The 13,074-nt window shown below is 44.3% G+C and overlaps 1 protein-coding gene across 2 annotated transcripts; it reads left to right on the top strand.

Annotated features, from left to right (window-relative positions):
• The first annotated feature begins 6,094 nt into the window (after positions 1–6,094).
• Positions 6,095–9,634, top strand: LOC119297185 (neo-calmodulin-like). Of its 2 annotated transcripts, none has more exons than XM_037575066.1 (3): positions 6,095–6,347; positions 6,466–6,838; positions 9,478–9,634. In XM_037575066.1, exons 1-3 carry the CDS (start codon positions 6,275–6,277, stop codon positions 9,632–9,634), a joined length of 603 nt encoding a protein of 200 aa, XP_037430963.1. In that variant the 5' UTR covers positions 6,095–6,274. The 2 variants fall into 2 exon arrangements, with proteins under 2 accessions (XP_037430963.1, XP_037430964.1); XM_037575067.1 differs by lacking the exon at positions 9,478–9,634 and adding an exon at positions 7,835–8,042.
• Positions 9,635–13,074: the final 3,440 nt, after the last annotated feature.

Here is a 13,074-nt window from a genome sequence, read left to right as displayed (position 1 = left end):
TAAGAATGGATCCTTTCTAGAGAAGGAGTTTCTCTCGAAAGAAGTGAGTGGGAGGAAAGTAAAACTTGACGAGGTAACTGTACCTGCTCCCTTATTGGAAAGTAGTACATCACAGAAACCTGTTTCTGCGACACCTACAGCAATTAGCGAGGAAACTAATGATAATGATCATGAAACTTCAGAACAAGATACTACTGAACCCCGTAGATCAACCAGAGTAAGATCCGCGCCAGAGTGGTACAGTAATCCTATTCTGGAAGTCATGCTACTAGATCATGATGAACCTACGAACTATGAAGAAGCGATGGTGAGCCCAGATTCCGAAAAATGGCTTGAAGCCATGAAATCTGAGATGGGATCCATGTATGAGAATAAAGTATGGACTTTGGTTAACTTGCCCGATGATCGGCAAGCAATTGAGAATAAATGGATCTTCAAGAAGAAGACTGACGTTGACGGTAATATTACTGTCTACAAAGCTCGACTTGTCGCAAAAGGTTTTCGACAAGTTCAAGGGGTTGACTATGATGAGACCTTCTCACCCGCAGCGATGCTTAAGTCTGTCCGAATCATGTTAGTAATTGCCGCATTTTAAGATTATGAAATTTGGCAGATGGATGTCAAAACTGCATTCCTGAATGGATTTCTGGAAGAAGAGTTGTATATGATGTAACCGGGAGTTTTGTCGATCCAAAGGGAGCTAACAAAGTGTGCAAGCTCCAGCGATCCATTTATGGACTGGTGCAAGCCTCTCGGAGTTGGAATAAACGCTTTGATAGTGTGACCAAAGCATTTGGTTTTATACAGACCTTTGGAGAAGCCTGTATTTATAAGAAAGTGAGTGGGAGCTCTGTAGCATTTCTGATATTATATGTGGATGACATATTACTGATTGGAAATGATATAGAATTTTTGGATAGCATAAAGGGATACTTGAATAAGAGTTTTTCAATGAAAGACCTCGGTGAAGCTGCTTACATATTAGGCATAAAGATCTATAGAGATAGATCAAGACGCTTAATTGGACTTTCACAAAGCACATACTTTGACAAGATTTTGAATAAGTTCAAAATGGATCAAGCAAAGAAAGGGTTCTTGCATGTGTTACAAGGTGTGAAGTTGAGTCAGACTCAATGCCCGACCACTGCAGAAGATAGAGAGAAAATGAAAGATGTTCCCTATGCGTCAGCCATAGGCTCTATCATGTATGCAATGCTGTGTACCAAACCTGATGTGTGCCTTGCTATAAGTCTAGCAGGGAGGTACCAAAGTAATCCAGGAGTGGATCACTGGACAGCGGTCAAGAACATCCTGAAATACCTGAAAAGGACTAAGGATATGTTTCTCGTATATGGAGGTGACAAAGAGCTCATCGTAAACGGTTACGTTGATGCAAGCTTTGACACTGATCCGGACGATTCTAAATCGCAAACCGGATACATGTTTACATTAAACGGTGGAGCTGTCAGTTGGTGCAGTTCTAAACAGAGCATCGTGGCGGGATCTACGTGTGAAGCGGAATACATAGCTGCTTCGGAAGCAGCGAATGAAGGAGTCTGGATGAAGGAGTTCATATCCGAACTAGGTGTCATACCTAGTGCATCGGGTCCAATGAAAATCTTTTGTGACAATACTGGTGCAATTGCCTTGGCAAAAGAATCCAGATTTCACAAGAGAACCAAGCACATCAAGAGACGCTTCAATTCCATCCGGGATCTAGTCCAGGTGGGAGACATAGAGATTTGCAAGGTACATACGGATCTGAATGTAGCAGACCCGTTGACTAAGCCTCTTCCACGAGCAAAACATGATCAGCACCAAGGCTCCATGGGTGTTAGAATCATTACTGTGTAATCTAGATTGTTGACTCTAGTGCAAGTGGGATACTGAAGGAAATATGCCCTAGAGGAAATAATAAAGTTATTATTTATTTCCTTATATATCATGATAAAAATTTATTATTCATGCTAGAATTGTATTAACCGGAAACATAATACATGTGTGAATACATAGACAAACAGAGTGTCACTAGTATGCCTCTACTAGACTAGCTTGTTAATCAAAGATGGTTATGTTTCCTAACCATGGACAAAGAGTTGTCATTTGATTAACAGGATCACATCATTAGATGAATGATGTGATTGACATGACCCATTCCATTAGCTTAGCACCCGGTCGTTTAGTATGTTGCTATTGATTTCTTCATGACTTATACATGTTCCTATGACTATGAGATTATGCAACTCCCGTTTGCCGGAGGAACACTTTGTGTGCTACCAAACGTCACAACGTAACTGGGTGATTATAAAGGTGCTCTACAGGTGTCTCCAAAGGTACATGTTGGGTTGGCGTATTTCGAGATTAGGATTTGTCACTCCGATTGTCGGAGAGGTATCTCTGGGCCCTCTCGGTAATACACATCACATAATCCTTGCAAGCATTGCAACTAATGAGTTAGTTGTGAGATGATGTATTACGGAACGAGTAAAGAGACTTGCCGGTAACGAGATTGAACTAGGTATGGGATACCGACGATCGAATCTCGGACAAGTAACATACCGATGACAAAGGGAACAACGTATGTTGTTATGCGGTCTGACCGATAAAAGATCTTCGTAGAATATGTAGGAGCCAATATGAGCATCCAGGTTCCGCTATTGGTTATTGATCGGAGACGTGTCTCGGTCATGTCTACATTGTTCTCGAACCCGTAGGGTCCACACGCTTAAGGTTTCGATGACAGTTATATTATGAGTTTATGAGTTTTGATGTACCGAAGTTAGTTCGGAGTCCCGGATGTGATCACGGACATGACGAGGAGTCTCGAAATGGTCGAGACATAAAGATTGATATATTGGACAGTATATTCAGACACCGGAAGTGTTCCGGGGAAGTTTCGGATAAAACCGGAGCGCCGGGGGTTACCGGAACCCCCCGGGGGGTTAATGGGCCTCATGGGCCTAAAGTGGAGAAGAGGAGGGGCTGCCAGGGCAGGCCACGCGCCCCCTCTCCCCCTAGTCCGAATTGGACAAGGAGAGAGGGGCGGCGCCCCCCCCCCCCCTTTTCCTTCTCTCCTTCCCCCTCTCCTACTTGGACAAGGAAAGGGAGGGGAGTCCTACTCCCGGTAGGAGTAGGACTCCTCCTGCGCGCCTCCTACTAGGGCCGGCCGCACCCCCCCTTGGATCCTTTATATACGGAGGCAGGGGGCACCCCTAGACACACAAGTTGATCCACGTGATCATATTCTTAGCCGTGTGCGGTGCCCCCTTCCACCATAGTCCTCGATAATATTGTAGCGGTGCTTAGGCGAAGCCCTGTGACGGTAGTACATCAAGATCGTCACCACGCCGTCGTGCTGACGGAACTCTTCCCCGACACTTTGCTGGATCGGAGTCCGGGGATCATCATCGAGCTGAACGTGTGCTAGAACTCGGAGGTGCCGTAGTTTCGGTGCTTGATCGGTCGGGCCGTGAAGACATACGACTACATCAACCAAGTTAACGCTTCCGTTGTCGATCTACAAGGGTACGTAGATCATACTCTCCCCTCTTGTTGCTATGCATCACCATGATCTTGCGTGTGCGTAGGAAATTTTTTGAAATTACTACGTTCCCCAACACAAGTTGGCCAAATAAAACCCAAATATCGAAGAAGAAATACGAGGCTATAAGCAATCATACATATAAGATATCAAAGAAACTCAAATAACTTTCATCGATAAAAAGAGATAGACCTGATCATAAACTCAAAGTTCATCGGATCCCAGCAAACACACCACAAAAGAATTACATCATATGGATCTCCAAGAGACCATTGTATTGAGAATCAAACGAGAAAGAGGAAGCCATCTAGCTACTAACTACGGACCCGAAGGTCTACAAAGAACTACTCACGCATCATCGGAGAGGCACCAATGGAAGTGGTGAACCCCTCCGCGATGGTGTCTAGATTGGATCTGGTGGTTCTGAACTATGCGGCGGCTGGAATTGATTTTCGTCGACTCCCCTAGAGTTTCTGAAATATTGGGGTATTTATAGAGCAAAGAGACGGTCCTAGAGGCAACCGAGGTGGGCACAACCCACCAGGGCGCGCCTGGGCCCCCAGGTGCGCCCTGGTGGGTTGTACTCCCCTCGAAGCACCTCCCCAGGCGCTTCTCCGGCCCATTAGGTGTCTTCTGGTCTAAAAAAGTTCACAAAAAGTTTCGCTGCGTTTGGACCCCGTTTGATATTGATTACTTGCTATGAAAAACATGTAAAAAACAGCAACTGACACTTGGCACTATATCAATAGGTTAGTACCAAAAAATGATATAAAATGACTATAAAGTGATTATAAAGCATCCAAGATTGATAATGTAACAACATGAAACAATCAAAAATTATAGATACGTTGGAGACGTATCAGGTAACGGTACAGAAAGGTATTTCTATAAGGTGACTTGATGACAAAGGGGTAAATTTGAGCGTGCTTCGAAATTAAAGGCAAATATGAATAGTGGGTTTGAATTAAGAACAAAGATGTAAAAGATCCAACACTTTAAGACTAAAAAAACAGGTTGGCAGTCTAATTTGACAGGACGTGCAACATGCATGTAATGAAGTTGCTGAAAATCGCATATGCCTGGAAGCCAAGCATCCGATTCCATCGGCCTGGCCAGGCTAAGCAAAATGCCTGGCAACTAGCCAGGCTAATCAAGATGCATGTGACCTCCAAGCCAGGAACATCTCCGAGATTCCAGGTTGTGAATCAACAAGGACCAAGCACGTTTCAGGCATGTCTCGGGCCAGGCCGATGTGTCTAAGGACTTCAACCAAACACGCCCTAAATGTTCTCAAGCCCATTTGTTCACCTAATCACCCGTTTGGTAATATATTATATGTTTTGAGAAGGTGATGTTATATTATATACATTAATATATGATATTGAGAAGGTCAATTTGGCTCCCGTGCTTAGCTGCACCCGCTCTGATGGAAAAAATCAAAACAAATGCTAGAAAATTGAAAAAATCCAATTCTTTTGTGTGGTAAATAATTTGATGCGTGAAGTTCACTGCAAATTTCAACTCGTTTAGACATTTGAGCAGCTCTATGTAAAAAAGACAAAGTCGGGGTCTATAAAAAAGTTCATTGTTCAGGAACTCTTTTGACCCGATTTATCTTTTTTGCCGAGAGCTGCTCAAATATTCAAATGAGTTAAAATTTGGAGCGGACATCACACATCAAATTATCTACCACACAAAAAAAGTCAATTTTTTTTGAATTTTTCTAATTTTTGTTTTGAATTTTTTTCTGAGCGGGAGCATTTGAGCCCGGGCTCAGATGCGGATTTACGACTATTTACAGCCGTCATAGTAAATTGAACTAATTTGTTGGTTTTGCTGTGTTATTTTGCACATAATTCAAGGGACTTGTATTTCGGCGCATATATTTTGTATTTGTTTTTGATAATTTATTTGGGTATTCGTTTTCGATAATTTATTTGGGTATTCATTTCTGGTAACAAAATGTGATAAATGTGACAGCACAGATCTGTCTCCCCTCAGCTAGTTTTTTCTCTCTTCTAAATAGAACAATAATTTACTATCATCTATATTCTGAATTATAAGATGTTTTACATATTTCAATATCGATAAATACGGACTGAAATTAATGAACAAATAAAATAAAACATGTATACATACATCTGATTCAAAAAAGGTTAAAATATATTATAGTTCAGAACGAAGGGAGTACTAGCTGTCACAGTTGTCTCTTCGGACATGGAGTTTGTGAGCTTGAGCTCACATGCATCCTTTGCTAGTAAAATCCAAAAAATACAAAAAATAATAAAAATCTGTTTCTTTAACAAATATTGATGTGTGTTTCACATGCATGCGAAGTTTCGCGATGAAATGATATTTATGTTTGTTCCACATGTCGCCAAAAAATGATTTTTTAAAATTCATTAAGTAATTGTTTAAAATTTTATTATAGCAAAGGGTGCATGCCAGCTCAAGCTCACAAGAGCACTTTAGCTGTTCATTGTTTTCTGTTGGCCACAGCGTAAGTTCCATGTAGGTACGTATAAATGGCGGGCTCCCCCCTCCCGCCTTCTCCTTACTTATTTTAGCCAACGCGACGAACAAGACGACAACCAGGCGATCAGCCCAAGGGAGGGGAATAATGATGGATTTGGCGGCAACACGAGAAGAATAATCAGCCGCTGAATCCTTCCGATCGTCGTCCCCATCGATCACCGGCCGTCTTCTCGGGCTCCGGCGGAAGACGGGAGCAAAATGGACGAGCTTTCCCAGGAGCAGATCCAGGAGTTCCGGGAGGCCTTCAAGCTCTTCGACAAAGACGGCGATGGTACGTGCCATCAATCAATCAATTCAATCCTCCTCCTGATCCGATTCGACCAATCGATTCGCGCGCGCTGTGGATTGATTTTGATTTTTGCGACGGCGGGTGATTTGGGCGGGCGCAGGGACGATCACGACCAAGGAGCTGGGGACGGTGATGCGGTCGCTGGGGCAGCACCCGACGGAGGATGAGCTCAAGGACATGGTGGAGGAGGTGGACGCCGACGGCAGCGGCACCATCGACTTCAACGAGTTCCTGGGGCTGGTGGCGCGGCAGATGCGCGGGGACGCCGAAGCCGAGGAGGAGCTCCACGAGGCCTTCCGCGTCTTCGACAAGGACAACAATGGCTTCATCTCCCTCGACGAGCTCCGCACCGTCATGAAGAACCTCGGCGAGAAGCTCTCCGAGGACGAGCTCAACGAGATGCTCCAGGAGGCCGACGCCGACGGCGACGGGCAGATTAACTACAAGGAGTTCGCCAAGGTCATGATGGCAAAGTGAGTACTGCTCCTCCAATGTCCACCCAATCGACCCTGCTGCCTGCTGACCAACATTCCATTCCATTCCATTCTTCTCGAGATCATATCAGCACTCTAGGATTGCATTGTTGAATTTCTCCTACTGATCAAGCTAAAAAAAGGTTCTAAGTAGATCATTTTCGAAAAAAAAAAGGTTCTAAGGCCCTGTTTGGTTCAGCTGTGGATTTCTAAAATCTGCTGTGGAAAAATAGCTGTGAAAAAACTAATGTGGAAAAGATGTAGGTCATTTGAAAAACTAGCTGATACAATTTTTTTAGATTTTGGCCCGCAGCAGAATCAGATTTTGAAAAGCACGTCCTGGGCTGCTTCCGCTTTTGGTTCAGATTTTGGCAGCGGATTTCTGAAATCGGATTTTGCTGGATTCACCCTTTGGTTTTCTGCTGCGCGGCAGCGAAATCCGTCGATAAAAGGTGAACCAAATAGGGCCTAAGTAGATTGTTGCATTGTTGAATAATGTTGGATTTGATATTTCCCAGTTAATTGTCAGATTCTAAGTAGATCATTTTCGCAAAAAAGGTTCTAGGTAGATCAAGTTGCACGTCAGTTTTTTCCCCATGCGATCCTTGAGAGGATCGGGTTCTCCTATCAACCAGTAATGGAACAACAAACATAAAAGCAGCATCCATGTGCGGTAGACCGAAGTTCAAAAGCATCATTTGACCGAAGGTTATCAAGTTGCCCATCATGAAACCTAGAGTTGCACAAAAACATTGTTTGCAACTTTGGGTGTGCTTGGTTGTATATTACCACGCTTAAATTTGCACATTATTTCTGAATACGCAATTATCTGATTTCTGTTGGATAAGGAATGTCATGATAGTCGACTTACAACCAAATATTTTCTAGTCGATATGGGCCCGTTGTGGTGCAACGAAATCCAACTGAGTGAAACGAAATAATGAAATTTAATTGTAAGCTCGGTCTAACGCGTACACGGTTCATTTGCATATGCAGACGGCGAGCAAATGCGGAGGAACATGGAGCTGGCGATCACGGTGGGTCGGATCACTCACACGGCGATGGGGGCGGTTGCCCATGTACAATTCTCTAAGAAGAGAAATCTCAGGGTTTTCTTTTGCTTTTATAGTCTGAATTACAGTCGGAAGAGGTGTAAACGAGTGAGTGAGAACAAGTAAAGCAGGATACCTCGTGATTCGCAAGAGTGAGAGATTTTACCTATAGATGCATTAATTCACCAATCTTTAAATAGGTTCATTGCTCTGGCCTAGAATATGATTACTCCGGCATGGGCTACGTGAGCTCCAAGTAGGTTTACCAGACAAAAACGATAAGTCTAACATTCCCGGCTAACCAAGCAAAGCCAGTGGTCTGTTAGTCACGGCCAGCTAAAACAAAAGTTTCACTAAAGAGTGTTTCCACGTTGTAGAACCTCCTCAAGGAATATAAAATTTTCATGATGTTGTTCTAGAGCTACCATCCATGCACGAATACCCTCGTTTAAAAGAATAATTCGCTGAACGAAGAAAAAACACATTCATTTGTGGGTGCAAAACGGTTGTGAAACTATCAAAGAAAAATAAAAACACAACTAGGGATCCTTTATAGATGTTGACCTTTGTCTAACTACCAGTCAATTCACCTAGAATCCTAGATAAAAGTTAAAATAGTTAATAGAGATGGACCCACCTACATCAGACTAAATAAATATTGACACTCCTTTTAAAGTTGAGGTCTACTCCCTCTTGTCCATGGAAGGACATGTGAACTCACCACTTGGGTGAGTGATGTGTGTGTTTGGTTGAGGCCGGGACGGGGAAGTCCCGGCCCAATCCACCCTGTTTCATGGGGTGGGTGGGGGGGGGGATTCCTCTGAAGCCGTTGAATGAAACCCACTTCAAAGTTCAGGGGATTGGTTCACAAGTATGAGATCAACCTAATTACTTTCTGGGAGGATTAGTTTCATTAGACTTTGTTCCGTTCTAGGGGGTTTAAACCTATAGGGGATCCCATCCCTGGAGGGATTGGGTGAACCCCCTCCCGTCATTCAATCCCCACTAACCCTTCTCCCTCCATTCCCCTGCTACTAATATTCATTCGGTTAAACCTTCAGCCCATTGAACAAACAATACTATTGTGCTGCTTTGTCATATAAAGAACATCGTTGTAAAACTTACTATTGTGCTGCTCTGTTGTACAAGGAACATCATAGAAAACTTACTACGACGGAAACTTTGGCCCTCAGATTCGGTCTTGCCCTTGCGCAAAGGATGGGATGCAACGAACTCGTTATTAATTATGACAATCTTGAGGTCATTGACACTATGAAGACGGGTGGTCATTCCTCGGGGGCGGCGGCGGTTTTCGACGACTGTTATCATTCTATTCGCGATTTTACTATTTGTAGGTTTGAACATTATAATAGGGAAGCAAATAAAGTTGCTCATGAGCTCGCTAGGTTGGCTAGATTTCCTTTGACGTATGATTTGCTTGAGGAGCCTCCAATTGAACTTGTACCCTTTCTCATAAATGATATAACTATTATTTCAAATGAATAAAGTTGTGTGTATTATTTTTCAAAAAAAGGAACATCAGATAAAAATGCTTTCAAGTACTGTTGTGTTGTTGTATTGCTGCAGAACTGAAAAGGAAGATCAGAAAACTTACAAGTTCAGAACAATGGTTATATTATTGAATAAAAGAACACAACAGTACAAGGACCAGCAGCAACAGTCGCCAAGCATTGTTCGCATGCCAATACTTAAAAACTTACAGGTTCCAACTTCCAACATATAACATCCATGTGCATCAATGATATTACAGAATGATATGATTTAATACTAGATATCAAGTACTAATTAAGCCATAGGGTATTTCAGAATTCCAACGAGCATCTCTCCGGTGGTGAACATCTCATCGAGGATGGCCACAACAATCATAGCCAGTTGCAAAATATAGCACGGATGAGCCTTCGCCTCAGATGGCATGCACTAGTCGACGAGGGTGACACACTCGCGAAAGTCTGACGCTTCTTGGTCCCACCAATGTCGTGCCTCTGTCCCTGCCACCTTCATTGTGGCCGCTGTCGCCTAGGGTTCGCGAGAGGAGAATGGGAGAGAGGCACAACTCATTTTTTCGGTGCAAGGGCAATGGTTGATTCCACGCGGGGAGAGGCGGGGATTGATTCCCCAGTGAAACCCGACGCTTTTGAAAGGGATCGGTCGGGGTGTGAACCCCTGTGGGTTTAACCAAGAAAAAAGTCCATTTTACTCCCTTGAAGAAAATGGGTTGTTCGCATAACCCCTTGAACTTTTTTTTTGTTCACTTAACCCCCTGATCTATCCAATACCGTTCAGAAATAATCTTGGGCGGATTTTCTCGGGTGGTTTGCTGACGTGGACATTGTCAAAGTGGTTTGTTGACAAAAGGGGCCTTGTGGTCAGGTGAAGAGCGCAGCCGGCGCTCAGTTCATGCCGATGGTGTTGTCGTTCTTCGTCCGCGCGGCTAGCGCCTCGTCCTCATGTTGAAATCTTGTCCAAGAGATTCACCTCGCTCAGCTATACATTCCTGGAAAATGAATTTCTTCGGGTCGCCGCAAATCACCGTCACCCATGTCTTCTTCCTTGCCTCAGGCATTGACCACTGCCACCTCGATCTCTTCGTCCGGTGACCCCCGATTCTCCTCCTCTTCTTCCCGAGCACCATCGCGCTCCCCTGAAGCTAATCATCCCCTCCATCTAGAGCAGCGCGTCCCCAAGGACCTCTTCCCGCATGGCCAAGCTCTGGCGCCTACTGTAGTTATTTGTCCGCGCGGCCAGTGCCTCCTCCTCGATGTGAAACCTTGTCTGAGAGCTTCACCTTGATCCAGTGCACATTCTTGCCAAAGGAATTAGTTTGAATCGTTGTAAATCGCCCTTGCCATGTCTTCTTCCCCGTCCCCGACATCGAGCGCCGCCTCATTGATCTCATCCTCCAGTGACCCCTGATTCTCCTCTTCTGGTTCCCATTCACCATGGCGCTCCCCTAAAGCTGACAGGCTAGTCCATTTGGAGCCACACGCCCCCGAGGACCTCTCCCTGCGTGTCCATGCTCCGTCGCCCGCTGCTGCAGTCGAACACGACAACCAGTGCACTGGCATGCTCCGATGCCCCACCGTCTCTGCCGTCCAGCCATCTCCCCATCCCCCTTGGCCTCTGCTGATGCGGCCATGCCCATCATCTGCCGACGCCGCCGACCGCCCTGCCCGATCCCGCCGTGGCCCCTGTTGTTCCCAGACATCATGAACCGGATGGGAGGACGCGTCGCATCATAGGGGTCACTCGGATGGTCGTAGCTCCGCCGGGGGTGGCCTGTGCCACCGAGACGAGTGCCCGAGCTCCTCTCTGTCCCGCGGGCGAGCGACGGATGAAGGAGATAGACCTGCCAGGTGGGCCTGCCTCCTCTAGGCCCCACCCGTCAATCTCAGCTGCACCTGACAAGGGAGGCCCACCCGCAGGTCAAAACCACCATTGACCAATGCCACATCAGCAGCAAGTGGTGACAAACCACCGAGGGGGGTCTTTCGTCCAGTGTGGGTTTGTTTAGGGGGTGAAAGGAACAAAAAAATAGATGAGGGGGTAATGTGAACCACCAACTTTATTCAGGGTAGTAAAATGGACTTTTTCTTTAACCAAAGAGAGAGATACCAAGCTCACCTCGATTTCACCCCAGGCAGTGCAAAACCGCTGGGTTCGATCAGGTTTCAGCCCCGATCCGGATAGGGGTGGGTATAACCAAACATGGCCCTCGGGGACTTTGGTTTCTCTATATACTATATATAACCAAACATGGCCTAACCGGTGACCACTTTATTATATTCATAAATTCCTAAAATCTAAAAAGTGGCCGCGCACTAATTGACGAGAACGAGCGGTCGGGCTTTCTAGCCATGCATGAATTTGTTTTCTTTTGTCTGCTAGTGCATGTCGTTATCAGCATTTAATGAGTTCACATTAGTTAGTCTGATTTGAAAGAAACAACTTCCCGTACAATTATTTTGGTTTTTTGAATTTTTAAAAAGTCATATCTTTCAAACTGTGCGTCGGAATTCAAATCTGTCTTCACTGTTGAATTCTTTATGACGAGATCTTTGAAACTAGATCTCGCATGAGTATGTTTCGACGAAATTTTTTTGATGTCAACTTTCGTGCTATATTGTGCAACTTCAGTACTGCTTTGTGCAACTTTAGTACTGCATGGTGCAATTTTTTTCAAACCCAATTTTTTGGAGTTGCATCCACAGTAGTTGTATTGCACACATGGTAGTCCCACTTGGCACATGCACGGCCACAGAGTTGCACAATCTGATCCGTATAGTCGCATATGAATTGTCATAGCTTATAATGTAGTCTAGTTGCACACATTGATGCTTAGTTGACATGTAACGTAGTCTAGTTGCACACACATTGATGTTTAGTTGGCAGGACACTAGTTGCACACACATATGCTCAGTTGGCTTGTAATTTAGTCTAGTTGTACACGTATTGATGTTTAGTTGGCAGGACACTAGTTGCACATACATATGCGCAATTGACGTGTCAATGTAGTCTAGTTGCACACAAATTAATATTTAGTTGCAGGACTAGTTACACACATATATGCTCAGTTTGCGTGACAATGTAGTCTGGTTGCACATGCATTGATGTTTAGTTGGCAGGACTATTGGCACACACATATACTCAGTTAGCGCGGCAATGTAGTCTAGTTGCACACACATTGATGTTTAGTTGGCAGAAGGACTATCGGCACGCGCATATGCTTAGTTGCCGCGACATGTACTCTAGTTGCACACATATTGATATTTGGTTGGCAGGAAGACTAGTTCGTCGAAACATCCTCATATGAGATCTACTTTTGAAGAGCACGTCGCGAGGGTTCCAATAGTAAAAAGGGATCTTAATTCCGAAGTGCGATCTAAAAGTTATGACTTTTTAAAAATTTGAAAACCTAAAATAAATGCGTTCATATCTGTTTACATGTTTGCTTTTGTAGTACAGTATGTGATACTTTTTCTAAATAGAATTGCTTTATCAATTGGAAGGAACAAATTATTACCTTTTATGGATTAGGGACTAAAATTATCTGTTTTGGACCGGCCGCTCGGGACGACTAGCGAGCACTTCTATTATACAGTAGAAGTTTACAGAGGGAGTATCTGTATACTTCCTTGGTTGTGACTTCTTTTATTAATTTCTCAA

Source organism: Triticum dicoccoides, chromosome 5A (genome assembly GCF_002162155.2).
Source record: "Triticum dicoccoides isolate Atlit2015 ecotype Zavitan chromosome 5A, WEW_v2.0, whole genome shotgun sequence".
NCBI lineage: Eukaryota > Viridiplantae > Streptophyta > Magnoliopsida > Poales > Poaceae > Triticum > Triticum dicoccoides.
Note: the sequence above shows the minus strand (reverse complement) of the source record. Positions and strands in the feature narration are given on the sequence as shown.

What these genes read in the sequence shown, in the direction of transcription:
- LOC119297185 (XM_037575066.1), top strand. Translation starts at nt 6,275, where the DNA reads ATGGACGAGCTTTCCCAGGAGCAGATCCAGGAGTTCCGGGAGGCCTTC. An exon ending in CTTCGACAAAGACGGCGATG is followed by an intron (nt 6,348 to 6,465) that starts GTACGTGCCATC and finishes GGGCGGGCGCAG; the next exon opens with GGACGATCACGACCAAGGAG. An exon ending in GCCAAGGTCATGATGGCAAA is followed by an intron (nt 6,839 to 9,477) that starts GTGAGTACTGCT and finishes GTATTGCTGCAG; the next exon opens with AACTGAAAAGGAAGATCAGA.